This window comes from Furipterus horrens, unplaced genomic scaffold, assembly GCF_987537825.1.
Source record: "Furipterus horrens unplaced genomic scaffold, mFurHor1.1.pri manual_scaffold_9, whole genome shotgun sequence".
Taxonomy (NCBI): Eukaryota; Metazoa; Chordata; class Mammalia; order Chiroptera; family Furipteridae; genus Furipterus; species Furipterus horrens.
The window spans coordinates 81,651,755-81,677,950 of record NW_028327179.1 but is presented as its reverse complement, the minus strand read 5'-3'; the positions used below and the strand labels follow the sequence as shown (position 1 = coordinate 81,677,950).

General features: G+C 39.7%; 1 protein-coding gene across 1 annotated transcript; it reads left to right on the top strand.

Moving 5' to 3' along the window:
* The first annotated feature begins 8,708 nt into the window (after window positions 1-8,708).
* GPR37 (G protein-coupled receptor 37) lies at window positions 8,709-25,470 on the top strand. Its single transcript, XM_090287458.1, has 2 exons — window positions 8,709-10,454; window positions 24,553-25,470. The coding sequence occupies exons 1-2, from the start codon at window positions 9,420-9,422 to the stop codon at window positions 25,369-25,371; spliced, it is 1,854 nt and encodes a 617-aa protein (XP_090143584.1). The 5' UTR covers window positions 8,709-9,419; the 3' UTR covers window positions 25,372-25,470.
* Window positions 25,471-26,196: the final 726 nt, after the last annotated feature.

Sequence of the window (26,196 nt, the reverse complement as noted above, 5' to 3'; positions counted from 1 at the left end):
GTAGGGGATGCTCTGAGAAAATCACTGGCTCTTAACTGTATTCATAATGTTTCCCTTTATTGCCTCTCTGACCTGTCTCTTTCCAACTCCACTTTTAACTCTATTCCCAGCCACACTGTACCGCTGCCACTATTGTAATGTTTATCTTGTTGAATCTCAGCTTTGTCTTAGTTTCTTCTGGAAGTCCAACTCTCCTTTCTCTAACCCCCCTATTCATTTACAGGTCTCAGTTTAAAACTATCTCTTTCAAGGGCATCTCGTTGTCGTTGGCAGCCGTCCGTCTCGAGAGACGATGGTGTAGCTTCCTAAGAGTCTATCTGCACCGCCGAGAATGGCTGTGCAGTCCGACTCGGGAGTGACACGGTATCTGTCTCCTCCCGTGTTGAATCGACATCTTGCGATGACGCTGGAGTGTCCTCTCCAGCGAAGCTGAAGCTACAGAGCCTGGGCAGGGTGATATGGAGGGTCTGCTGTTGCCCATGCAGCAGACCCCCCCTCTCTTCGCAGCTGAAGGGTCCAAGGGAAAGACGGAGTCAATACAGCTTGGCTTCAGGTGCGCCGCAGGAGTTGCCGGTGTTGACTACAATGTCAAATCGCCTTAGGGACTCCGGCTCCGGATTTTCTGTCGGGGTTTACTCCCTTAGCCTTTCCCCTGAAGAGGTATGCCGCAAGGCAGCGGAGGTTTTTTGGAGTCAGAGTTTTCCTTCTCTGTATCAAGGGCATCTACTTTAATGTTAATTATACAGTCTGCAAGTCTGCATAATAGCTTGTTATGTTTTTACAAGCGACCCCACCTTCCCTAGTCTAGAGCTATAATATTATAGCTTTGTCATGCTAGATCCTAATTCAGTGTCTACTTACTTGATTGAATTCTTTGTCACAGTGTAAGTTCCCTGAGGAGATGGACCATGGCTGTCTTGTTCACCACTATACATCCTGCACACACAGCGCAGCTCCTGACACAGAGGAGGTAAGCGGTAAGTATTGCTGGACAAGTAAAAGATTAATCTATATTTAAATATTACTAGACTCAGGATAAGTAGATCTCTAAGTCAAATATCACCTAATTATTGTCTTCATTAAGCACTCTTCAAAAAAATAAAGTTGACATTAAGCTTTTAAGAACAAAAATTCTCCTGCACTATTTGTGACAACACTGAACTATTTCTTGTTCCATAACCTTTCTTTTTCTCTTCTCCCAGTCTTTGCTGAGGTCAGTCCTTCCGCTTGCAACATGGATTCTTCCTTCTCCCACTTCAATAAGCAATTCCTCCCTTCATGCCCTTTTATCATCCCCCTCTTTCAGGAAACCTGATTGGTTCCTTCTTCACTCTCAAAGAACTTAGTTTTCAGTTCAAGTCTATTTCTATTGCACTTCCTGATAGAGAGCAAACACCCTCACTTTCTTGGGTCTGTTTCCTTATTTCTAAAATGAAGCATTTGTACTGGATTATTGATATTTAATTTCTTTTTAGCAGCAAATTCTATTTTATATATAAAATTCTTTTATGAAGTCCAATATACACTAATAGGTCTTGTCAGAGAGCAAATATATGTTCTTTTCTCCAGTGAACTAAAAAGAATCTTGCAATCATGGCAGCTCCCCCTCCCTATGCTGCCTAAAAGGGGCCACCCTGTGGACACCTTGAAGTCATTAGTCACTCCTCCTAGGAGGTAGAGCACTGCAAGTGACCTCAGCCATATTATCATGAGTATGTCTTCTTTCTAATACAAGAAGAGTTGATTGGCTTCTTTGTTATCTGAGGATGAAAATGAAAGGCTTCCCTACTCCTAAAGGTGGAGGCCCAGGGAAACACATTGAGTTCATGAAGGGGTGAACATGAAGCTGTTGGCAGTGGCAAAATGGCACCAGGTGAGGTGTTAGACCAGTAGAGTCATGCCGGACCTTTGTTCAGCAACATCAGTACTTGAGTTCTGGCTAAGAAAGAACTAAGGCAAGACTCAAACTATAAGAGAAAGTTTATTGAGAAAGTCACAGAGATAAGTGAGCCGTAGAAGAAATGAGCTCAGGAAACAAGTTACAAAGACAAAAGAAGGGCCCTTGGAACTTAGGAGAGAGGAAGGTAATGGTAATGCTCCTGGAGGGGTAGAAGAAAAGGCCAGGGAAAGACCCAGACTTAAGATAGAAGAAGCAACATGAAAGAGACTGTTAGGTGGGGTTGCTTTGGCTCTAGAAACATCATGGGAAAGAAGTGAGCCAAGGTGGGGCTGCGGCCAGATCACTGGAAAGTCAGAGGAAAGGGAGTTGGGGGCAGGTTCAGTGGGTTGGCCTGAGTGAGGCTGTCACTGCCCTTTGCTCTCCTGGTTGCAAGTCTCATGAGGAGAGTTAGAGTTTAGGAGAAAGAAAATTCACTCAAAAAGGAGATTCAAGTCTGAATGCCCCAAGGAGGGCTCTTGCTGGCTTTTTTGTCATGAGGGGTTTTATCTGTTTTCCAAAGTGGGATTTTAGCAGAGACCCCAGGGTAAGATCGCAATAGAATATTCATCAGCTTTTCCAAGTGTGTCCTTTCAGGGTCATGGTCTCTACTAATTGGTCAGGAGTCATTAGTCAATGCAGCTGGTCCTGCCATCTCCACCCTGCACCCACTTCCCTCCACCCCCCACCAGCTTTGCTGCTTTTCCAGTCCTGGTCCTGCCATCTCCACCCTGCACCCACTTCCCTCCACCCCCCACCAGCTTTGCTGCTTTTCCAGTCCTGGAGCTGAAAAACGACTGAGGCCTAGATGTTATCTTTAGGGAAGAAAGGTCAGGGAAGTTTAAACCAAATGACCAGTGTTATGCCAGGGGAGGAAAGGCCATCCTGGGGGCCATGTCCGGCACCAGTTTTGTCCCTTTCCAGGCACCTGAGGCTTTCCGCCCTGGTGATCTATATCTGGCTATAAATTGCTCAGTCAGTTAGTTCAGTTGTCTTTCTGTTTCCTCATTCCCCTAATCCAGGAATTTTCCTAGCTTCTTACTGTCCTGACTCATCACCTTTATATTTCAACTACTAGTCAAGAATATAATTGCTAAAAGTACCAGAACTCAAGGCTTAGGTGTGTCTACTGAATTTATTTCTTTGCTGGAGCTAAAATTTAACAGGTTGCTAAGAGAATCAAATCAATGGTGTGTTACTTCTTTAAAATCCTATCTCAGCTTTTCAGTTTTCATATAGAAATGCATAATATTTGTTACTGGTTTTATGTAGAAAAATTGCATTCTAATCAACTTGCTAAAAATTCAGATTTACTAGAATTTTAAAATTTTAAACAAAGAATGCTTCTGTAGCTTGGCTTGATTCACTTTTATACTTGAGTATAATTCAGTATCAACATTACACAGAAAGCTGATTTAAAGTATAGCATTTGATCAGAGATGGAGCAATAGTAGAATAGGAGGTTTTGTTTCGGAAACTCTTAGAAGGAATCTTATTGATACAATATGCAGCTTGGATCCAAATAATAGAAAGAAGTAAAATATGTATCTTAATAATATCATATTTTTGGATAGTTGAAAAGTTCTTCTTACTATAATTACTTAAAGGATTTAAAACTAAAAATAACGAGGGAAAATATATTATTTGAGAAGTTATAAAGCCCTAAAGCCTGAGTTGCTCTGGTCTCCAGGTTTACCTTTAATGCCTTAGTTCAGTTCTTTCTGGATAGAGGTAGAAATTTGTGACATGGTAATATGCCCTAGAGTAAAAAGAATATGAAAATGGCTTTCACGTATAACTCACATTTCACACTAATGAGATGAGCGGGGAGGCAACATCCCTAGTTTTATTTTGCCAACTTTGTTGTTGGTGGTGTTTTTCCACAATTAAGCCAGATTACCGCCTCCTGAATTTTTGATTTAAGAAATGAAATACTACCGTGACAGCTTTCTCCCATTCCACTTCTATCTCCCAGGGGCACTAATATTCTGAAGCTGATGTGTATTTTTTCCATCCACATAGTTTTACTTTTATGAAATATATGATTTATTATATTGTTTTGTGTGTTCTAAGAGTTATACAAATGGAAGAACAGTATACTTAAGACATAGAATTTACTTTTTTCCCTTTCCATTTCTGTGGCTCAGCCTTGATGATACTTGTAAGTCTAGTTTATCCTTTTTATGAATACACTATAATTAGTTTTTCCATTCCTATACTGATTGACATTTGCATTATTTCCAGTCCTTTTATTTCATTTTTTAATGGTTTGTTGGTAGTTTTATTGAGATTGCATTAAATTCACAAATTAACTTGGAAAGACCTTATATCTTTTTTATTTAAAAAAAGATTTTATTTATTTATTTATTTTTCAAAGGGAAGGAAGGGAGAAAGGCCCCCAGCAGGGGACCTGGCCCGAAACCAAGCATGAGCCCTGACCAGGAATCCAGCCAGGGACTTTTCAGTTTGCAGGAGGATGCCCAGGCCACTGAGCTACATGGGTCCTGGCCTTTTTCCTATTCTCAAAATCAAGTGTAGAGGTTTTCTTATGTCCACATGCAAGAACTCATAAGAGTTTATTTTTAGGCATAATATTTCAAGTTCAGAAGGTATAAATACTATAAACTTTTTAGATATTGACAAATTACCCTCTCCTCCAAGAACAGGAATGAAAGCTTTCATTTTTTCCCATCCTTTTAATCAATTTGATGTTGTCATTCTCTTTAATTTTTGGCAGTCTAATGGAGGTGAAATGGCACTGACTATGGTAATTTGTAGTTCTCTAATTATTGAGATTGAACATCTTTCCATGGTTTTATTGGTCATTTGAATTTCCTCTTTTGTGAAATTCCTGATCCTGTCCTTTCTGTATTTTTTTCCCAAGTAGTCTCTTTTGTCCTTATCAATTTGTACTTATTTTTTGTAGATATTAGATACCATTCCTTTTTTTCTGAGTTGCAGGACAAAAAGTAAATTCCAAAGTCTCTGTGGAATGCAGTTTATTTGAGAGAAAATGATAAAATGATGGTAAAGAACCTCAAGATTACAGCATGTTTGTGTTCTCACAATACCTGCTCCTCTCGGTCCCAGAACAAATAGGGATACTGCTGGGGGACCACCTTCACAAGTCATCTCAGGAATTTTGTCAATATGCATACAAATTACTATAAATATTATTTTGTTACGATCACTTATATAACAATAACTCAGGTCTAAGCAAGTGCTCTGGGTGCCCATTTTATTCTAGCAGGCAGCTGTAATCCTGCACCACACATTGTTTTGTATCTTTAAAAGACTGACTTGAGTTAGGCTTTCTGTTCATTGGTAGCCAGATTTAGATCTCATTACTCCCATCCCAGTCTGTTCCCAGCTTGTGGCTTGATTTTAAGTTTGCTGGTGGTGTTCTTATTTGTTCAGAAATGTAAAATTTTAAGATGGACATACTTACTATTGTTTTTTTTTTTTAAATACTTTTGCTTCTTGAGTCTTAAGTATGAAATATTTCTTACTCTGATGTCATAATATCTTCCTAAAATTTCTTCTCAAAGTTTTAAATACTTAGGTTTTATATAAAGGTCTTTAATCTGACATATTTTTAAATATAAAACATGAAGAAGGAAATATAATATTATTTTTTCCTATATGGATTGTCAACCTTTTCAGTACCATATTTTTAAGTACTATTTTTATATTCTTTTTACTCTAGTCCAGCCATTCCTACCATTTGTAAGGACAGTTTCCTTATTATATTAAATTCCCACATAAGTTTATGTACAGTTCCCTGTTTTCCATTCTATTTCATTGGTCTATTTGGCCATTCCTACACCAACATCATGCTATTTTTATTTCTGTAGCTTTTAGCCTTGATATCTGGTGAGGTACAATTGGTTGTACCCTGGCTGGTTTGGCTCAGTGGATTGAGCGTCGGCCTGCGAGTTAAGTGTCGCTGGTTCGATCTTCCAGTCAGGGCACATCAGAGAAGGAAAACTCTGACTCCAAAAAACCTCCACTGCCTTGTGGCATACTTCTTCAGGGGAAAGGCTAAGGGAGTAAACCCCGACAGAAAATCCAGAGCTGGAGTCCCTAAGGCGGTTTGACGTTGTAGTCAACACCGGCAACTCCTGCGGCGCACCTGAAGCCAAGCTGTATTGACTCCGTCTTTCCCTTGGACCCTTCAGCTGCGAAGAGAGGGGGGGTCTGCTGCATGGGCAACAGCAGACCCTCCATATCACCCTGCCCAGGCTCTGTAGCTTCAGCTTCACTGGAGAGGACACTCCAGCGTCATCGCAAGATGTCGATTCAACACGGGAGGAGACAGATACCGTGTCACTCCCGAGTTGGACTGCACAGCCATTCTCGGCGGTGCAGATAGACTCTTAAGAAGCTGCACCATCGTCTCTCGAGACGGACGGCTGCCAACGACGACAATTGGTAGCTATACAAGCTTAATTTTCTTTAGGTTTTGTAGGTAGGTTTATCTCATCTATAAAAGACACTGATTCTATTTCTTTACATTCATTTCTTATCCTTGTCTTATTTTATTGTTAAATACTTTCAGTATAGTGCTGATTATAAAAGAGGTAGTCCATGTTGTGTTCAGATATTTTGGATATTTTGACATTGTTTGCTATATTTTATTAGTTAGCATTTATTATATTAAGGAAACATCTCTATTTATAGTTTTCTAACAGTTTTAAAAATGAATGATTATTGGATTTAAGCAAATGTTTTTCCTGCATCTGTTGAGATATATTTTTGTCCTTCAATATCTCAATTTCATAAGTTACTTTTAAAATGTTCTAAATGTTAAGGTATCCTGGCATTCCTGGGATAAGCCCTATTATATGCTGTATTTAAACAAACAAACAGGCAGGAAGTGTTAGATTTAATTTATCAGGACTTTCTTTGGGATTATTGGATATAAGTGTGTAAGTACTAAAAAAATCACCTTACTATCAAAGCTTTCACACTATCATCTTTACAAGGGAAAGCTTCTCCCCAAGAAAGTATAAATTCAGGGAGAACAAGCCTTTATTTGTTCACTAAATTACCCTACATAGTTTGAGAAGAATATTTGTTTACTGAAGAAGTGTATAGTGTATATAAATGAATAACAATGTATAAGTGAATAAGCCGATAATTTTTTAAATTTTTTGTCATCTAATTTTGATATTAAGGTTATTCTGGCTTCATAAAGTAAATTGGGTAACTATCAAACATTTTGTAGAAATATATATTCCTTTGGATTTGTTATGGCCTAGTGCTTTTTGTGTGGGTAGATCATGGTGAATGATTTGATTTCTTTAATGTAATAGCTCTACTTAGGTTTCTAAAAAATTTCTTCTTGAGCTATTTTTGGTAATTTGTATTTTTCTATAAAATCATTCTTGTCTACATTTTCAGATTAATTGGTATATAAGTTTACTATTGTTGCTGTAACAAATTACCACAAACTTAATGGGTTAAAGCAACACAAATTTATTACCTTATAGTTCTGGAGGTCAGAAGTCTAAAATGAGCAAGCAGGGCCTTTTCCAGGGTCTACAGATTGCCAGCATTACTTGGCTCATGGCTCTAGCTCCGTCTAACCCTCCTGCCTTTTCCTGCAACTTCAGGGACCCACCTGGATAATCTATGATACCTTCGCATCTCAAAATCTTTAACTGAACCACATCTGCAAAGGCCCTTTTGCCGTTTTCATGGGTACAGTATTAGGAATTAGGATGTAGACATCTTTTGGAGGGCCATCACTCTATGAACACAATTGACATCATATTTTTCATTGTATTTTATTCCCGTCTTTCTAGATGTTGCCCCCCCATTTCAAAATGTGTTTATTTCTTCCACGATCACATTCTCTCTCAATGAATTTGTATGATATTTGTCTACTTTAATAACTACACCCTGACAGCTATGGCAGGAGTGTGGGGTTTATTGTAAAGGTTAGAAAGGCATAGTCAGCCACCCACAGAATTTTGCTCAAGTTATATTTTCCCTATCTATCATTCCCCACTATTTCATCAAACAAAACTACTTTCATTGTGCTTTGAGTGGTTCTAGGTAATCCCTGGTAGGGTGATGCCTAACTCAACGTTAGAGGTAATGGTGGATGCTGAGCATTCTCACTCTGCATCCCACTCTCGAAATTGCTCCATCTCTATGATTGAAGCCTCCGAGCTTCCTTTCTCCCCTGGAATAAATACCTAAGGAGGTGAGCCCTTCACTTTGCTACAGCTGGGACCCGAGGCCTGAGCATGCGCACCGGCCGCAGCGGATTGGTAGCGATCAACCTCCTCTCTCCTCCTCTTTCCGACTCACCGACCGGTAGGGCTGGTTCCGACATCTGGGGAATTAAGGTGTCCCGCCCATCCCTAGCCTTGAGCAGAACAAGACCCGCGCCTCCGCCCTTTTTCCCTCACTGCTTCCAGCTCCTAGGAGTGAAAGCCGCTACGAAGGGCTTGAAAGAGACAAGTGTGGGATTACTGAGTCGTAAACCACCAGGGGATCCAGGCGCCCCACAAACCAGCATCTGTCGGAGGAGGACGAGGAGGGGGGAAGGCAGGGAGCTGAGCGCTCTGTGTCGCCGGCGCGCGCTGCGGCTGGAGCGGCGGGGAGAGGCCGGCCCACCTCCCGTTTCCTGGCCATGCACCGCCTCGCCGGCGGCGGTTCCAGGCACCACACTCTCCGCCCGGGCTGCGCCGGCTGTAGCAACAAGGAGCTCCTGTGGCCTCCGGCACCGTCCACGGAGGAACAGCGCCCGCCCTCCCCACCCCCACCACCGATTCCTGCTCGGCGGCGACCCGCCGCCCGGCAGCCCGCGCCGCCCGTGTCAGCTCCGAGCGGGAGAAGCAACTTTGGCAGTAGCTGCGGGTTTCGAACCCCGCTTCTCCTCGGCAGCAGTAGCCTCGCCAGTGGCTGGTTTTAGGGGGGCAAGAATTTCCTGGGCGCATCTGCGCCGCATCTGGCTGTTTTGCAACCTGTTTCCAGCGAGCGGGGGACAGGCTTGCAGCTACTTAGTCACCAGGAGGGGAACTTCTGTCCGCTCCTCTCACCTCGGCTCGCTGCTGGACAAAGCGGTATCGGAAGGATGTAAATAGGCAGGGCAACCGTTACCAAGAAGGCAATCGCCCAGAGGCGGGGAAGAGCGTGGGGCTCCGTTCGGGTTTCTCCCAGTCGCAACATTAATCAACAGCCCGGTGCTGGTTGCAACTTTTCAAGGTCAGCGGCCGGGAGCAGAGAGTCCCTCTCTGAACCTTGGGGATTCGCAGCGCTCGGGTTGGGTTTGGCTGACGCCAACGGAGAATGGATGGTAGAGCGGAAGGGTTGTGACCCCAAGACCCATCCCCCAGCTGCCCCGTAATCTCCCGTCCCCCGCTGCCGGGGCGGGGGTAAGTGACATGTGTCTAACTCTCAGCAGTAATTCAGGCAGCAGGTGTCGGTCCTAAGCAGGAGCCGCGGCTGCCGGGTGCGCCCTCGCCGAGCCATGCGGGCCCCGGCCGCGCCTCCCGCCCGCACCTCGCGGCTGCTGCTTCTGCTCCTGCCCCTGCTCCAGGTTTCTGTCTCTCCTGCCCTCGGGTCCGCCCCTGCGCCCAGGAACAAAACTTGTCCGGGGGGAAGCTGTTCACCTACACTGAACCAGCTTCGCAGCAGGGACGCTTGGGGACCCGGTAATTCGGCAGCAGACCTGCTAACCCGTGAGCCCAGGGAGGGGGAGCAGGAAGCGGCTGTACGCGTGGCGCCCTCGTGGGACCTACCCGCGGCCCGGGGTGGGAACCCAGGTGCTGGTAGAGGGGCTGAGGCGTCGGCAGCGGAGCCCTCGGGACCTCCGGCCAGGCCGCCTTGGGCCTGGAGGTGGAAAGGTGTCCGGGATCAGGAGCCCCCTGGCACTTTGGGGAGAGGGAACCCCACGGCTCTCCAACTCTTCCTTCAGACCTCAGAGGAAAAGGAGAAGGGTCCGCGAGGCGCTGACATTTCCGGGCGCGGCCAGGAGTCAAGTGTGAAGACGGAACCTGGAGTCAGCGACCTTTATTACTGGCCGAGGAGAACCGGGAAACACCAGGGTTCCCACCACGACCCCCTACCCAAGTCGGTCAGGGTCAGTGGACCGTCGGGGCACGAAGGGCGGATGATTGCACCTCCCGGCAGAGCGCTGGCCCACAATGGGACCTCGGATGAAGGGGTCCACGAACGCGAGGATCCCCGCCGGGGAAACAGCACGAACCGGCGATTACGACTGAAGAACCCCTTCTACCCGCTGACCCAGGAGTCGTACGGAGCCTATGCGGTCATGTGTTTGTCGGTGGTGATCTTTGGAACTGGCATCATTGGCAACCTGGCGGTGATGTGCATAGTGTGCCATAACTACTACATGCGGAGCATCTCCAACTCCCTCTTGGCCAACCTGGCCTTCTGGGACTTTCTCATCATCTTCTTTTGCCTTCCACTCGTCATCTTTCACGAGCTGACGAAGAAGTGGCTACTGGAGGACTTCTCGTGCAAGATTGTGCCCTACATCGAGGTAATGCCTTCCAAGGGGTCTCAAGCTACTGGCTTTACCCATTTCCGGGATTTACAGCATCAGAGCTGCTGCTCCACTCACCTACCTACCTGGCTGCTGCTGAACCCCTTTAAACCCCTTCGCTTTTTCTCTGGGTCCCTCCTTCATTCCTCGTGCCAATTATTTACGCATCTGCCTATATATCCATATCTATCTACTTATCTATCTATCATCTATCGAGAGGGGTAGCTTTGTTCACTCACCTTCTAACTCATCTCCCACATTGTGCAATAATTATGATCTCATAATGTGTAGAATTATTTAGATTTTAAATATCTCTCTCTGAATATAGTATCACATATATTTCTGACTTGGCACCTAGCACAGATTCGAGAGTTACTAAATAGCCAGTCCGTGGTTGTCATTATCAGAACCATCAGGAAAAAAAACTTGTATTGTTTGTCTACTACATTTGTAGGCTCCAACACGATTTTTTCCCCTTCAAAATAGGAGTAATATTTTATTTAACAAAGGAAATCTGCCTTTCTTTGTCAATGGGCCTCATGATACATATATTAATAACCTTCTAGCTTAAGTGTCTTTGGCTGTCTGCCATGGTGTCCCATCTAAATTGTCATGTAATTTCTTGTTTCTTTCTGTTTCCTTCTCAATTTCTTTGTATGAATAAGCTCAAGCAAAAATAACACTTTGGTCAACATGGCACAGAATTTATTTAATATTCTCAAAGTATATATGTTTGCCATTTGTTGGGGTACAAGGGATTTTGAAGGGATTGACACTAAGACTAGAAAATTTCTTAAGACTAGGGGCAAATAATGGGTTCTAAATTTTGGAAACAAAAATCTGAGAAAATTTTCACTGTTTTATCCTACAGCTAATGTCCTGCACCGTAATTATGGGAGCTGGAATTTGCTCTTTAAATGGCCTCTCTTTAAACACCAGCTCTTGGAAGGAACCCAAGTGCTTTGTTGCCAGTTGTGTTTTTAGCCAGCTGGCCCTTGATTACCTTCATTCATACCGCCTGTTTCATTTATGGAAGCAGAAGAAGGGAAACTGTAAATATTCCAGAGCCCCTGATCCTGTCTGGCACCAGGGCCAGTGACACTATGTTCAACATTGTTCCAGGGCCTAAAGCTAGGGGGTAAATAAACAGAAAGCAGTACCTACTTAGAAGGACCAAGGCAAGAGACAGTAAATAAGACCCTCTGTTATCCTGGCAGGGATCAGCTGCAGAATCATTCCATGCTTGCTAAATCAGCTGTTGCTACTTTACCAGGATCCAGGATTTCTCTTGTTGCCAAGCTCCAAGTAGCTTTGAAGTATTTGATTTATTTGGTAGATAGTTCAATTTTGAATTGCAGAGGAGGCAGTTGAATTTATATTAGATAATTTGTGTCTACCATGTGACTTTTCAAGGTCAATTTCAATATAAGATGTCTTTGTTTGAATAATGCATAAGAAATTGACATATGTAAAGAAGAGACAAAGTAAACCATAGTGAACAGGAGAGTTACCGCAATAAGAGAATAATGCATTGACTTGTCTTAAATGTATTGGACATGTAGAAACCTTTATCATTAGAGGAAAAAAACAGTAATGAAGACAGAAAAAAAGAAACTGGGGAAATAAAAAACTTTACTAATGTTCTTGGAAAAAAACTTTAAAAGAATCCCATCCAAATTCAGAAAGAAAAAAAAAAAGAAAAAATTTGGTTAGTTTAATGAGACCTGTGAGTTGTGAGTGACAGTATTTATTATGTATGGGCTTTAATTTTCACTATCTAATTCTAAGACTTTTTAAAAAATGTATACTGTCCTTTCATTTGTAGTTCATTTTCTGATTTAATTCTCTGGTCTTGCAATGTGTTTTGCTTTTTCTAGTGTTTTTATTTTTAGTATTTTTTAGTTATGTTAAAAGTTTATCCACAACTTTTATTTTTTATTTTTCTTGAGGTATAATTGACATATAACATTATGTTAGTTTCAGGTGTACAATATAATGATTTAACATTTGTATATATTGTGAAATAATCAGCACAGTAGGTTTAGTTAGTATTTCTTACCTTACATAATTACACATTTTTTTCTTGTGATGAGAACTTTTAAGAGCTACTTTCTTAGCAGCTTTCAAATATGTGATACAGGATTATTACCTATTTTAACCATGCTGTACATTACATTCATAACGCAGTTTTTTCATAACTGGAAGTTTGAACCTTTTGACCTCCTACAGCCATCTCTTTCACTCCACTCCCAAGTCCTGCATCTGGCAACTATCAGTCAGTTCTCTGTATTTATGAACTTCTTGTTCGTTTGTTTGTTTTGTTTTGATATTTTTAGATTCCACATATTAGTGAGGTTTACAGTATTTATCTTTTTGCATGGCTTATTTCACTTAGCATAATGCCCTCAAGACCCATCCATGTTGTTGCAAATGGCAAGATTTTATTCTTTTTTTCATGGATGAATAATATTCCACTGTATATATGTACCACATCTTCTTTACTCATTCATCTGTAAATGGATACTTAGGTTGCTTCCATATCTTGACTATCGTAGTGAATGCTGCAATAAACATGAGGGTGCGTATATCTTTTCAAGTTAGTGCTTTTGTATTCTTTAGATAATTTCCCAGAAGTGGAATTGCTAGATCATATAGTAGTTCTGTCTTGAATTTGGTCAGAAATCTCCATACTGTTTCCATTGTAACCACAATTCATTTTTATTGATCTTTACACATTTTTCTCTCATCTTCTCTTTTGCCTTCTTTTCCTTTTCTACCACAGTTTTTTTTGTTTTCTACAACTTGAGTATTAGCATAATTTTAAGAAGGCAGTGGAATTTTGGGGAGAGTTGGGTTTGTATAGAAAACTAGGAAAAAAAAAAAAAAGAAAACTAGGAGACATTTCTCCCCCAGAAATTATAGATCTTAGCAATTTGTATTCAACTCTTTATTTCAACTTGTTGTCATAAGGCTTGAGAAGAGCACCCAGCTTCCAGGGTTTATCAATAGAAAGAGAGTTTTTATCATATTTAATATTGATTGAGTGGGAATAGACTGGGAATTGTTGGAGTTGATAACTTCTTTCTTCTTATTCAAGGATTATGATGCTTTTGTGGCCTAGTGATAAGTGCCACAGGAACCAAAGGCAGATGGAGTGGTAAAAGAGAGGAATAGGAGAGAAGGAAATCTGGATGGATTATATCCATCCTAACAGACACATTATTTTAAACTGGTTTATGTTAGTCATCAGAGGAAAACTATACTTAAAACAACAGAGAGAAAGGAGAGAGGAAGGGAGGCAGGGAGAAAAAGAGGGGCAGAGAGAGAGATCGAATAGAGGTTTGGCTGTGGATTACAGTAGGAGAATGGCAGAGGAAGAAGAATTTCCTATCACACCATTCCCTTAAGGATCTAAAAAATGGTTAGAGACAAATAATTTAGGCTACTGAAACAGCTCTTTGCTGATTACTTGGGGGAAACCAATCAGAGTCAATGTATCATCTGATCCAGATCCACAGCTAAATATTTATTTGTTTGGACCTTAATTGGAGGTTTTGGATAATATAGGCTCTTTCTTAGTTTAAAGAACACACACCTTCATGGTATGTGGTAGGGCAGAAGGCATCAAATAGTTCTAAGATAATCCCAGCTCTAACTGTATTTTTTTTTTTTTTTTAATTTTACTGGGATACAAGATTGCTGCATGAGGGTAGAAAATGAATAAAGAGGATGCATCTTACCAGGGCCTTAGGACTAGGAATGGATGATTTGTGAAAGGTCTAGAATCTCTTGTGATGAAAGGAGCCCGACTCTCCAAAGGTTTTAGAAATACTGGATTTAAACTGAATGAAACAAATGGCCCTTTCATTGCCTTAGATTATAGTCAGCACTGATGGGTAACAAAGGAAAGTACTGGAAGCTGAAGATGATAGTGCCACACAGGTATGCGATTCTACACAGATTTCCCTAGAATCTCTACATTCAAGTAAGAGAAGATTCATCGGCAGATGGTAAATTTGCTTGAGTGGTGGAGTTGCCATTAGGTATTCTAATGGACTTTTAAGTGGGAACATACAGTTTTATGAACAATTTGAAAGTTACTAATATTCTCAGGGAAAATAGACTCAATTGTGTGAGAATGGTACTTAAAAAATATTTCATGACCTCCCATTAATCCCTTCATAATCATTTTCTACATTTCCATGCAAATGAAAATATTTAGCTGATAACTCTTGCAGAAAGGGAAAAGAAGTTATAGAGTGTGCTCTTATTTATAACTTCATTCATAAACAGTGTATGGCAAAGTTTACTGAATTTGGGTTCCACATAAGAAAGAAAAGCTTTTATGATATTCAAGTGTGAAATTCAAATAACTTTCTTAACTATTGATTATAATAAGAATGCCATCCTTTTCCAAAATTTGCCAATGGGATATAAACAGGAACATGGTTTTTCTATACTTCTCCTCTAGAAATATTAGTCAGCACTCAGCTTTTAGGGATTATATATAAAATAGCAGCACCTGATAACTGATAAAAGAACAGTTTGAATAATTCATTTCCTATAATCCTTTTACAGATATGTTATCATTCATTCACTTATTCACTATACATCCACTCATCCAGTCATCAAACATTTATAGGACTTTTTTTTTTCTATGATAAACACTATGTTAGGAGGGGACAGGAGTGGAAGAGAGAAGGGAAGAGCTGAAAAAATGTCTAGGATGAATACATACATGAGTTACTGCTACCAACATTATAGGAAAATAAACTAATGTTTTACCATGTGATGAATACTATAGTAAAGGTTTAAACAAGGTATTACAAAAGTCCAGAAATGGCCCTGGAATGGGTCAGCTCACAATTGTACTTGGTTATACCCAAAGATAGAAAAATTAAACTAAAAACTGTGCTCCCTGTAATTCTGTTTGAATAATATTTTTATAGTTAGTCTTTATAAATGCCGTATAGCCTAGATCTGTGGTAAAAAGTTACATCTATGAAAATCTTTTAATTCTTGCATTCTTGTCTTCTCCATCTTTCCTGGGATAGGAAACTCATGATAATAACTGGAAAAATAATTCAGTATATAGGACCGTCCTAGAAATTTCATCTAGAAAACAGAATTATTCTAAATATTCTTAAATATTTAATTATTATTTAGAATATAATGCCTGAGATAACCATCCCTGCTCTGGAGCTATTAGTGTTTATTAATCATAAGGACATTAATTAAATCGAATTTTAAAAGTTTATTTAAATGGCTGATGTAGGAATGTAATAATGGCACTTTAAATTGAATCCTTTCCTTCTGAAAATCTCAATGACATACCTATTATTCAATTTGACCTTAGAGAACCTAGGAAGAAAGGCTAACAGGGAGAGGTACTTTAGACCTTATTGTTGAGTCAAGGAAGGGAAGCATAAAGAATGCTTTTCCAAGAATTGCATTACTCTCTCAAGCACACAATCAAAGAACTTATCCTGAGGTCCTGAGGGCTACCAAGGTATCTGATTGTGTCAATAAAGCATCCTTCAACAGCAAAAAAAGGACCAAATATGTCTGCAGAAGCAAAATAGATCTGAGCATATATGTCTACCCAAGGCTGAATAGGTGTAGGTCTACCTTGTCCTTTGCTCTTACACAGCCTGGACCTTGATGGAATGTTTGCACCTTCAATAGCTCGTGCTGTGTGCTGCAGCCAGATTCAACAGTGTCACACTGGGTGCACAGGGATCTATGTCTGAGATGTTGACTGCGGGGAGACAGATGGATGGTCTTCTGTACAGTGAGGTTTGTCTCTGGCACTGCACTTCTGCTCCCATCCCCAGGGTTCCTTCTGTCATTTTACTTCCCAAGAATTGGCCTGCCAACGTCCCATAATTAACTCAACCTTGTTGCCAAGACTAACTCTTAAATATCCTAATTAGAATGATATTCTTAATGCCAGAAGAGATGATCTCATCCAAAATTTCAAGGTGGAGTGGAGAAAGGGGTTGTTGCAACCTCAAATATGGGGTCTTTCTATTTGCAAAGTAGGTAGAGATACTTTCCATAAAACACAGGATATAATCATAGTGCCAGGTTCATTTTTGAGACAGAATATTTTGTGAATTTATGATAGTGTTCAGTGTCATTTATCAGCACATTTGAGTGGGTCATAGCATTAATGAGGCCAAAGTCATTGATTTGATCCCTGCCTGGAATGAGTCATTTTCATTACATCCACGACTGAGGGCCGCCATTTTCCTCCTCATCATTGTCTACCTTCTCCTTTCCTCCTACCTTTACTGTCTTATATGTGGGTCAAATCTCTCCTGTGTAGGAAAAATATTCTGTTAACTAATTCACAGCCAGATGTGAGATTTAGAGATATTTGCCTTTAGCAACAGCGTTGAATGAGAAAGAGTACTACTTTGTTAACAGACTACCAAGGAAATTTATAGAAAAAATTTGTGTTAAAATGTGGTTTCTCAATATCATTCAAATCATAATTACTCAACCACAAATGGAGGAGGCCAACTCTAATTTTGTTTTCATGTAAGTTCACCATCATGCAAATCAGTGACATTAGGCACAAGGAAAATAAGTTAAACATTTGTTACTATTCTTTGGAAACTCATTAGAACCCGGAGGTAAAAAACAAAGACTAGGTTAACTTGAAGGTTGATTAGAAACATTATAATGATACTAAGCATTGAAAACTGGCCTGTAGCTTGGGAAGAATATTACGATTTGAAATGAATTTCTGATTACTGACAATGATTTTGGAATACATAACTTTTTTATGACCTGTTGATTCCAATAGATGGCTTTTCCATCTTAGGACAAATTATATTAATGATTTTTTACTACACAAGAAACATACTGTGTTACAAAAGTCAGAAGTCTCAATTGGTAAAAAACCTGTAGTCAAGGTGAGATTATAAAGGTAAAGAAAGATATAGAATCAAAACAAATTTGAGGATAATATATATGTTTTTAAATAGTCTCAGTTTTTAAAATAAGAGCATGTTATCAAACTTATGTAAGAGAGAAGAAGGTGGAGAATGAGGCAGTAATGACAGTTAATGCCTTCAAAATATTTTGAGTTGCATATAGATGAAATAGGTGGGGCACAATTGAAATAAGTGGACATTTGTGATATGTGGGTGTATCAGATTAAATCTCAGTGATACTGATAAAGGTGGAAACTTCTTGACTGTAGAAGAGTGGCTGTGAAGAGCTCTGTTTCATCTTGGAGATGTGTGCGTGCTTATAGGGATAAGGCACGTCTCTCCCACTCACTCTGCTTTGGTTCTGAAGCACTAATGGAAGTGTATCACTGCTGTAGCATTATGATTTGCACGCACTCTGAAATGAAGTCCTTTTGATAAAGGCCATCTCATTTATATATGTCTGATAAACAGTGGCTCTGATAAACATGCTGTCCCCACTAGTGCTCAAAGTCATGTCTCTTCCTGGGGAAGTTGCCCTTAAGTTCTGTAAGGAACAGGATTATGGAAAATCCAAGAGGAAGCCAAAGGCATACAAGCTCAAGCCATTTAGAATTTTCAAAGGAAAACTCTACCCTGTGCTCCTCCTGCTTTTTTCTTAATTGTTAGGCCTGTTACCAGGGACTCATAATAGATAACCATTCATGGCCCAAATGAATGGGTTTTCTTAACAATAATGCCCTTGTTTGGAGAGTTACTTGTAAACAAAGGACAGGACAGAAATAAATGCGCTTAAATATCCTTTTGAGATAAAATATGTTAGGCTAGAGTACAGTTATCATGACTTCAGTTAGAAATTTTCCTGTTTTATAAAAATCAGTGTATTCTAGCCACTTCACTCTATTTAAAGCATGTAGCTTCAATTTTCTTTGAAAGAAATTTTGCTTGGACATACATAGATCTTTTTTTTCCCCTCTAGAGTTGTCATTGACTTCCATGAGAAGGTTTAGAAAAAGATACCCTTTACTTGGTTAAGAGTTGGACTTACATGATCTGTGTTGTCTGTTTTCCAGCTTCCTCTCATTCATAACACTTTCTTACTTGTCTGCAGTAAGCTTCTGAGAAATGGACCAATAGCTAACACAGGATCTTCATAGATAACTGTTTTTCATAAAATATTTGTATGCTCTTTTTTCATATTATTTGGAAGGAACAGGGATTTAATGTACTATAAAGTGAATATGGTGGCCCCAGTTTTCACATGACATAAAGTTGGTCTTGCATTAGAAACCCCGCATTAGAAACACTTGGCACAGGAGTTGCTGTTTTCCCACCCAAGTGCTCAGGTCTAGACATTTCCCTGTGCCTGTCAGCTTTTTGGCTGTTTTGAAGCAATTGCTGTAGGTGGCTTCAGCCACTGGAAGCCTCCCTGCTTGGGTTGCTGACTGGGCAGGGGAAGGCACTTTGCTCTTGTGACTCTGGGACACAAAGAAGAGCGGAACACTGCTGTTTGAAAGAAAGATTTAAGAGTCATTTATTTGGATTCTTTAAATTCTGCCAATCCCCTCAAAAATTCTCAATATCTTATTTTCCTTGATAATTAAAAATTTCTACTCCAGTTATCCTCTGATGTTGAGTCAAAATTAAATAGCCTTGTCTGTTCAAAGTGTTTACAGTTCTGCTTTTGTGGATGGTAATTATTCCTCCCATTGCAGTTTAATTAATAAGAGATTGCATCTCACTCATTTCAGCTCTCAGGATGTTTCTTCAAAGCACTAACATCTAAGCTAATGCTTAACAGCTTTACTCCCAAGAGCATATTTTATAGTGATATTGAATTTTAGCAATCAGATATGGTCATTAAATGCAGAAGATTCAGCATTCATGATACAGTTTTATAATTGTGTATAATTGCACTATTCATCTTGGTAGAATTTCTAACGAGCTGCATATAAACAAGTATATTTAAAAATTGTGACAGAAATCTTTTCATCTTACCCCAACATTTAGCAACTTTAATTACATGGATGTATTTAATATCTGAGTAAGCATAAATTAGCCCATCATCCATTATCCAGATGATTTCTATCAATTAATTTCTGAGGGATGCAGTTAATTCTTTATAGATGTTTAAAGCTTTCTGTAAATGAGTTGGGAAAGCACTGAGCAGGGAATTTGTACCTTTCTGGTTCTCTCACAACCTGAAATTGAGTGCATAAGTGAATTTATGGAAAACTGTCTGAAATAAGCACACTGCAGGCATTAACAGCAGGAGTGAGTAGACATCTAAGACTGGCATAGGGCTGGGGTTGCTGTGGCAACTGTGTTGTAAACGCTCTCTGCATTTGGGGCAGCATGTTTTTGTTTGTTTGTTTTGGTTATTGTTTTTAAGGTTTTTTTTAGAGGCTCCTTTAACAACTCTCTCTGAAGCTTCTTTCCTGGTCAGTTCACCCGCTTTCAGCTGGATCTGGGTGGCAGAAAATAATATCAGAGAGAAGTACAATTTGAAAACAGGAAGCTGGATGCAGGCACTTCCAGAAATTAGTCTATGAAAATTGGAACGTTTCCCTCAACCCATGAATCATTAAGAGGATTACCGATCAGACATGTCTGAAGTTCTGACTCAGGACCGAAGCTTTTAGGGATATAGCTGAATAACTGAGCATCTTCAAATAAAATACAGCGCAGAAGAGTTGCTGAGCAAAAAGTTGGAGCACATGTAAATTTGATTGCTTTTGTTATAATGTGGGATGAAATATAGAGAACCTAGGAAACCCTGTGTTGCTTTTCGAAGTAGTGAGTATCTTCCCATTAAGAGTGAACGTGCTGCACAGTTTATGATATCCAAGGTGCGGCAATCTAACACACCCATCTTAATACATGTCCGTCCCACCCACGTTCATTTACGTACTCTTACTTCTCAAGAAATGCTTTGCAACTGACTTGCGGTTAGGCATGCAAATACTAGCTCCCTTTTGTGGTAATTGGTCCAGATTTTAAATCTGTAGATTTAAAATTTTAAGTTAGGAAGATTAATTGGGGAGAAGATGCTGTCACTGACGTGTTCTTTGTAAGTTATGATAGAAAACTACCAAGAAAATAGATGTTTTGACCCTGTAAGAGATTGCCTCTCCTTAGAGTCACAAGTATTTTTATATCACCAACCCATCCTTTTAACAGAAATATTGTTCATAATTTAGAAAGGGTGCACAGCATAAACCTTGTAGCTTTGTATTTTTGGACTGACTCAGGATATATAGGGAGGGGAACATGCACAGAGATTTGCCCTAATGAAGACTGCACAAGAAAGCCTTACTGAGGATTTGTGTATATTTGATAATTTGAGATTTTTTTTTGTTTTACGTTCTTACAGAAAAACGAATCAAAGTATTTCAAAAGCTAAAATATAAATGTAAAGTTTCAAAAATCTCTTAAGATAGAATAATTCAATTTTCACATAATACTGTTCGACATAGACTTTCAGAAAAATATCAAGTCCTCAGATTTCCATTCAAAGTGTGGCAATTACTGACATTAAAAAATATATAACCTGATCTTGCACAATGTGGACCTCAATTTTAAGAATTATTTTGAGTTTTCAGCATAGGTACAAAATAAATTTCCATCAAGGTGAGCAACTTATTAGTTTGAAGGTTAATTTTCAAAATGTGAATGTAAAGATGACTTTGTTTTTATAGAAGTCATATTACATTGATATTTCTTATACTGGTGTTTATAGAAAACTTTCTGAAGATAATGTTAAGTAAAAATTGTGGTTATAAACTCAATCATGACCTCTTATTCTGCACTGACCTAGATCTTCGTTAATCATAGTTTTTCATTCAATTAAATGCTTCATTATATCTCATTTTCAGACTGTCTCCGATAATGGAATAGTTAGGGTATGGATGCAGTGTCCTTAGTTGCCATCCTAGAAGTAGTAGGCACTGACTGATGTGTTGGGCAGGGGAGACTATTTGATGTTGGAACTTTCAGAATCCACAAGGGTTGCTGGATACTGGCGCTGCAGGAGGAGCAGATGACTTCTCTCCTGTGCAGCGTTCTGTATGAGATTGGAAACCAGGCTCCTTCTTCAAGCAAGGACTTCCACCTGGTCATCACCAAAACTGAGCTTATGTGACCCTGGCTGGTGTGGTTCATTGTATTGAGCACTGGCCTGTGAACCAAAGGATCACTGGCTCAATTCCCAGTCAGGGCACATGCCTGGGTTGCTGGCCAGGTCCCCAGCTGGGGGTGCGTGAGAGGCAACTGCACATTCATGTTTCTCTCCCTCTCTTTCTCCCTCCCTTCTCCTCTCTCAAAAAATAAATAAATAAATCTTTAAAAAACTGAGCTTATCTGGAAGTCACGGATGGTTTCTCTCTATCTGGAACAAGAAACAGCACTTCCAAGAGAGGTGAAGAAACCCCATGAAGATTTCCTGCTGAACAAGCAGCCACACAAAGTGTTTGGAAAAGAAGTACTGAATTATTCTTTGAGTCTGGGTCAGGGGAAATTTGATTTGTTAGTACGCATGCCTGACAGCATAATCCTGCACATCTTCTCTTTTCTTAATTTGGATGACACTGGCCAACTATCAGAAACCTGCAAAAAATTCCTGAAGATGTGTAACAGTGAAGAATTCTGGGAGAAATTTCAGACTTTACAGGTTAAAAATGCTTTTGATACCAAGAAAATAGGGATAATCATTTACAAGAAGCTGCTAGCTTTTCATCAAAATGCAGCCCAACAGAGAGTCACACAGGAAGACAGACTGCATTTTTCTAAACTTAACCTAAGTGACAAAATAAAAATAAGTAAATAAGGGTTTAAACCGAAATTCACAGAACAGTTACTATCGTTAGAACTTGCCTGTAGCTGAGATTGGGTTGAAATAATTATCTGGTGGATTTAAGTTGGATGATTTGTTTAAAAAAATAAATTTATTTTCTCTCCAGAAAAGAATCCACAAGGCAAGTTGCCATTGTTCTGGGGAGAGTGACAGCTTGAATGTAGTACATAAACAACTCATGTTTTGAGTGCTAAAATGGTTATTACAAATGATTTCCTTTTGTCGACATTTTTTTCCTTGTCGCTTTGCCAAGGCAGAACCTATAGCTGTGCTTAAACATTTCCAATGGCAGAGGGAACAGTGAGGCATATACCCAGCTGCCTAGTGTGCAGCCCAGAGCATCCCAGCTCACATTTCTTCTTAATCCTTATGAATATTTTACCTTCTACTCATTGTCCTTGCTTAACTGTATACATAATGACCACTTTTATGAAACATTAAATCACTTCCATTTCCCCCAAATTAGTTAAGTAAATGTGATGTTCCCAGATGGTCACTGAGAACCACCTTCCCACTTTTGAATGAAAAAAACTGCCTCTTATTCTTTCCTATATCCCCAATATCTAGCAAAGTACTGTGCATGGAATCATTATCAATAAATGTGTGCTTGTGTTGAATGTATGCCTGTATACCCTATCAGATACAATATATGCATGGTGCTCAATAAATATTTTATATAGAGATTATTGAATATAGTGTTTGCATTAGGAACATGCATTAATATTCCTGGGAAAGCCTCTCTGTGAAAAAAATATATATACATGTTTTTTGTTCATAACTTCCAGCTTGATTTATTGAGATGTCTAGACCTTATGTGTGTAAGAGTAGTTTCTCTTTGAATACAGTGCTCTCTATGGTCAGCATCAGAGTTTTCTAATCTGAAGTCTTCCTATGGCTGTAGTGTAGACATTCTGTTTGGTTCCTTTTTTGGCATATTTTCATGGTCATTTTTTTTATAGCTTCTGTTTTCTTTGACAGTCCCTCATTATCTCATCTATCTTTAAATTTGATGAGCATATTTATTTCATGATAATGGTACTTAGGTCTGATTCTGTAGCTTGTTTCTTCTGGCATATGAGGTTATAGTGGTGAATTGTTTCTCACATATTGTGATTTTTAATTTTGAATCCATGTTCCTGGAATTTTATCTATGCAATTTCTTTGAGGCCTGGTTTTAAAGTCCCTTCTTCCAGAGAGGTTTTGTGTTCACTCGTCTGGTGCCTGGGATGATTTTAAATTACATTTTGGGTTTCTCCAAGCCACACTGATGGTGTGATTTCTGGCTCTAGTTCAGTGTAAATTCAGGTTCCTGGTTAGAAAGTGCCCTTCCCTCTCAACTCCCCAATTTCACCCAGATTCAAATGCTAAAACTCAGACAAGTTTCTCCGCTGTCTCGCTTGATCAATTTTTTTCTCTTTATACCCATAAAGATGTCACTATTTGGGGCTTTTCCAATTCATAAGGGATCTTTGACCTAAGCTACTCTCACAGTGGCTGCAGTTTGGTTTTCTACCTCTGTGGAACATTACCTGATCCCATACTTCTAATTAAAACTGACTTGGACATCTCATCAAAACTGGCCAACAACATGCAGCATGGGGTGGGGTGGGGGGGCTGGATGAGGGAGTTGGGGGTTGTCACTCACCTGTTTGGAATTTGTGTTCTCCTTGATATTGACCTCTGGAGAATTATCCTTTCTTGTTTTTCATAGTTGTATGCACAAATAATAAAACACCTTTATTCACCTTTAGCAGAAATTGGAAGAGATCTCTATTCATCTAGATTGTTGGAAACAATAAGCTCTTGAATGTTTGCTCTGTGCAAGGCATGCTATTGACCCTCACACTGGAAAACATGGCCATTGTCTTCACTAATGAAAATGGGATATACTTGATTATCTTTACTCCTTATCTAAATTGTTCACTGGCAGGCACTTTCATGGTGCCTGAAATTCTTGGGGTCTCTGTGTTCTTCTCTATGATAAAATGGTATTGGACTAAATGATCGTTATGGATTCTTTAAGCTCTAAAATTCTTTGACTCCCTGACCCTGAACCGCCCTATTTCTATCCTTATTTTCAATTTTCATTCTTATGATGATTCAGCTGAAGTACTGACACAGTCACCGTGCCTTATTATTCCAGGAAATTCTCTCTTCCCCTCCCTCCCTCTCTCTCCTTTCCTCTTCCTCCCTCTCTTCCCCCCTCTCCTGCCCCCTTCAATCTGTGTTTATTGTCTTAGTATTTTGATCTTTTTCACCACCCACGCACAGATGAGATCACCCATATTCTATGTTCCTCCCACAGGTTGCTTCTCTTGGAGTCACGACCTTCACCTTGTGTGCTCTGTGTATCGACCGCTTCCGGGCTGCCACCAACGTACAGATGTACTATGAAATGATTGAAAATTGTTCTTCCACAACTGCCAAACTTGCTGTCATATGGGTTGGCGCTCTGCTGTTGGCGCTTCCAGAAGTCGTTCTTCGCCAGCTGAGCAAGGAGGATTTGGGCTTCAGTGGCCGAGCTCCCGCGGAGCGCTGCGTTATCAAGATCTCTCCTGATCTGCCGGACACCATCTATGTTTTAGCCCTCACCTATGACAGTGCGAGGCTCTGGTGGTATTTTGGCTGTTACTTCTGTTTGCCCACACTTTTCACCATCACCTGCTCCTTGGTGACTGCAAGGAAAATCCGCAAAGCAGAGAAAGCTTGTAGCCGAGGGAATAAGCGGCAGATTCAGCTAGAAAGCCAGATGAACTGCACAGTGGTGGCTTTGACCATTTTATATGGATTTTGCATTATTCCTGAAAATATCTGCAACATTGTTACTGCCTATATGACTACAGGGGTTTCCCAGCAGACAGTGGACCTTCTCAATATCATCAGCCAGTTCCTGTTGTTCTTTAAGTCCTGTGTCACGCCGGTCCTCCTGTTCTGTCTGTGCAAACCTTTCAGTCGGGCCTTCATGGAGTGCTGCTGCTGTTGCTGTGATGAGTGCATTCAAAAGTCATCAACAGTAACCAGCGATGACAATGACAATGAATACACCACAGAGCTGGAACTCTCACCTTTCAGTACGATACGCCGTGAAATGTCCACTTTTGCTTCTGTTGGAACTCATTGCTGAAGGGCATTTGGTTTGGTTGGATTGTTGTGGCTAGATTTTCATACCCTGTGAAAGTTTTTACTTCATATTTTTCCTTATGGGAAATAAATGCAAAAGAGAGAGAGATTAACTACTGTAGGACTGATTTTGCAAATTAATATTTGTGCTTTGAAAAAAAATGTTTATATTTAGTTATTTAAGAAGTATGAGGCAGCCAATAGTTTTAGATCATTTTATCTGGTATGGTGCTAATATTTTATTTGAAAAAAGTTACTGCACCTTAATTAATTGCTAATTTCTTTATTTTCAAAATATAATCATTGTATGTTGATTATAGCCATGTGCTTTTGTAGATTATTTTATGTTTGAGTTGTGATTGAAAGTACGTATATTGTATATAGTATCTTGAGGTGATTTGTAGATAAGAAACGTTCACAAAGTAGCACCAAATAAATTACATTTTATTCTTTAACGTCATTGTCAATCTACTTTTAACCAATTTTCAATAAATCTTTTAATTGCCTTAAATATACAATTACTGGTTCTATGCACAATTTAAAATTGGCCTTATTGTTTTATAATTTTATTTTCCTTTAAGGCATGTAATCACTGTGTTATAAAGTTTTCTTAATAGTACTATTTTATATGCATGACTCATAAAATTATATTATATGTTAAATGAGATTGTATTTTTAATACTCAGATATAGATGTAAAATTACTTCTAAATATTTATAAAATATAAATAAATAGACAGCAGAGTAGGAGGAAGCTTCTTTTTTTATTTACCTCTGAACCAGCATGTAGAACTCTAGGTTTTCCTATGAGGAGTAATGAGCAGAATCAA

What these genes read in the sequence shown, in the direction of transcription:
- GPR37 (XM_090287458.1), top strand. Translation starts at nt 9,420, where the DNA reads ATGCGGGCCCCGGCCGCGCCTCCCGCCCGCACCTCGCGGCTGCTGCTT. An exon ending in AGATTGTGCCCTACATCGAG is followed by an intron (nt 10,455 to 24,552) that starts GTAATGCCTTCC and finishes TTCCTCCCACAG; the next exon opens with GTTGCTTCTCTTGGAGTCAC.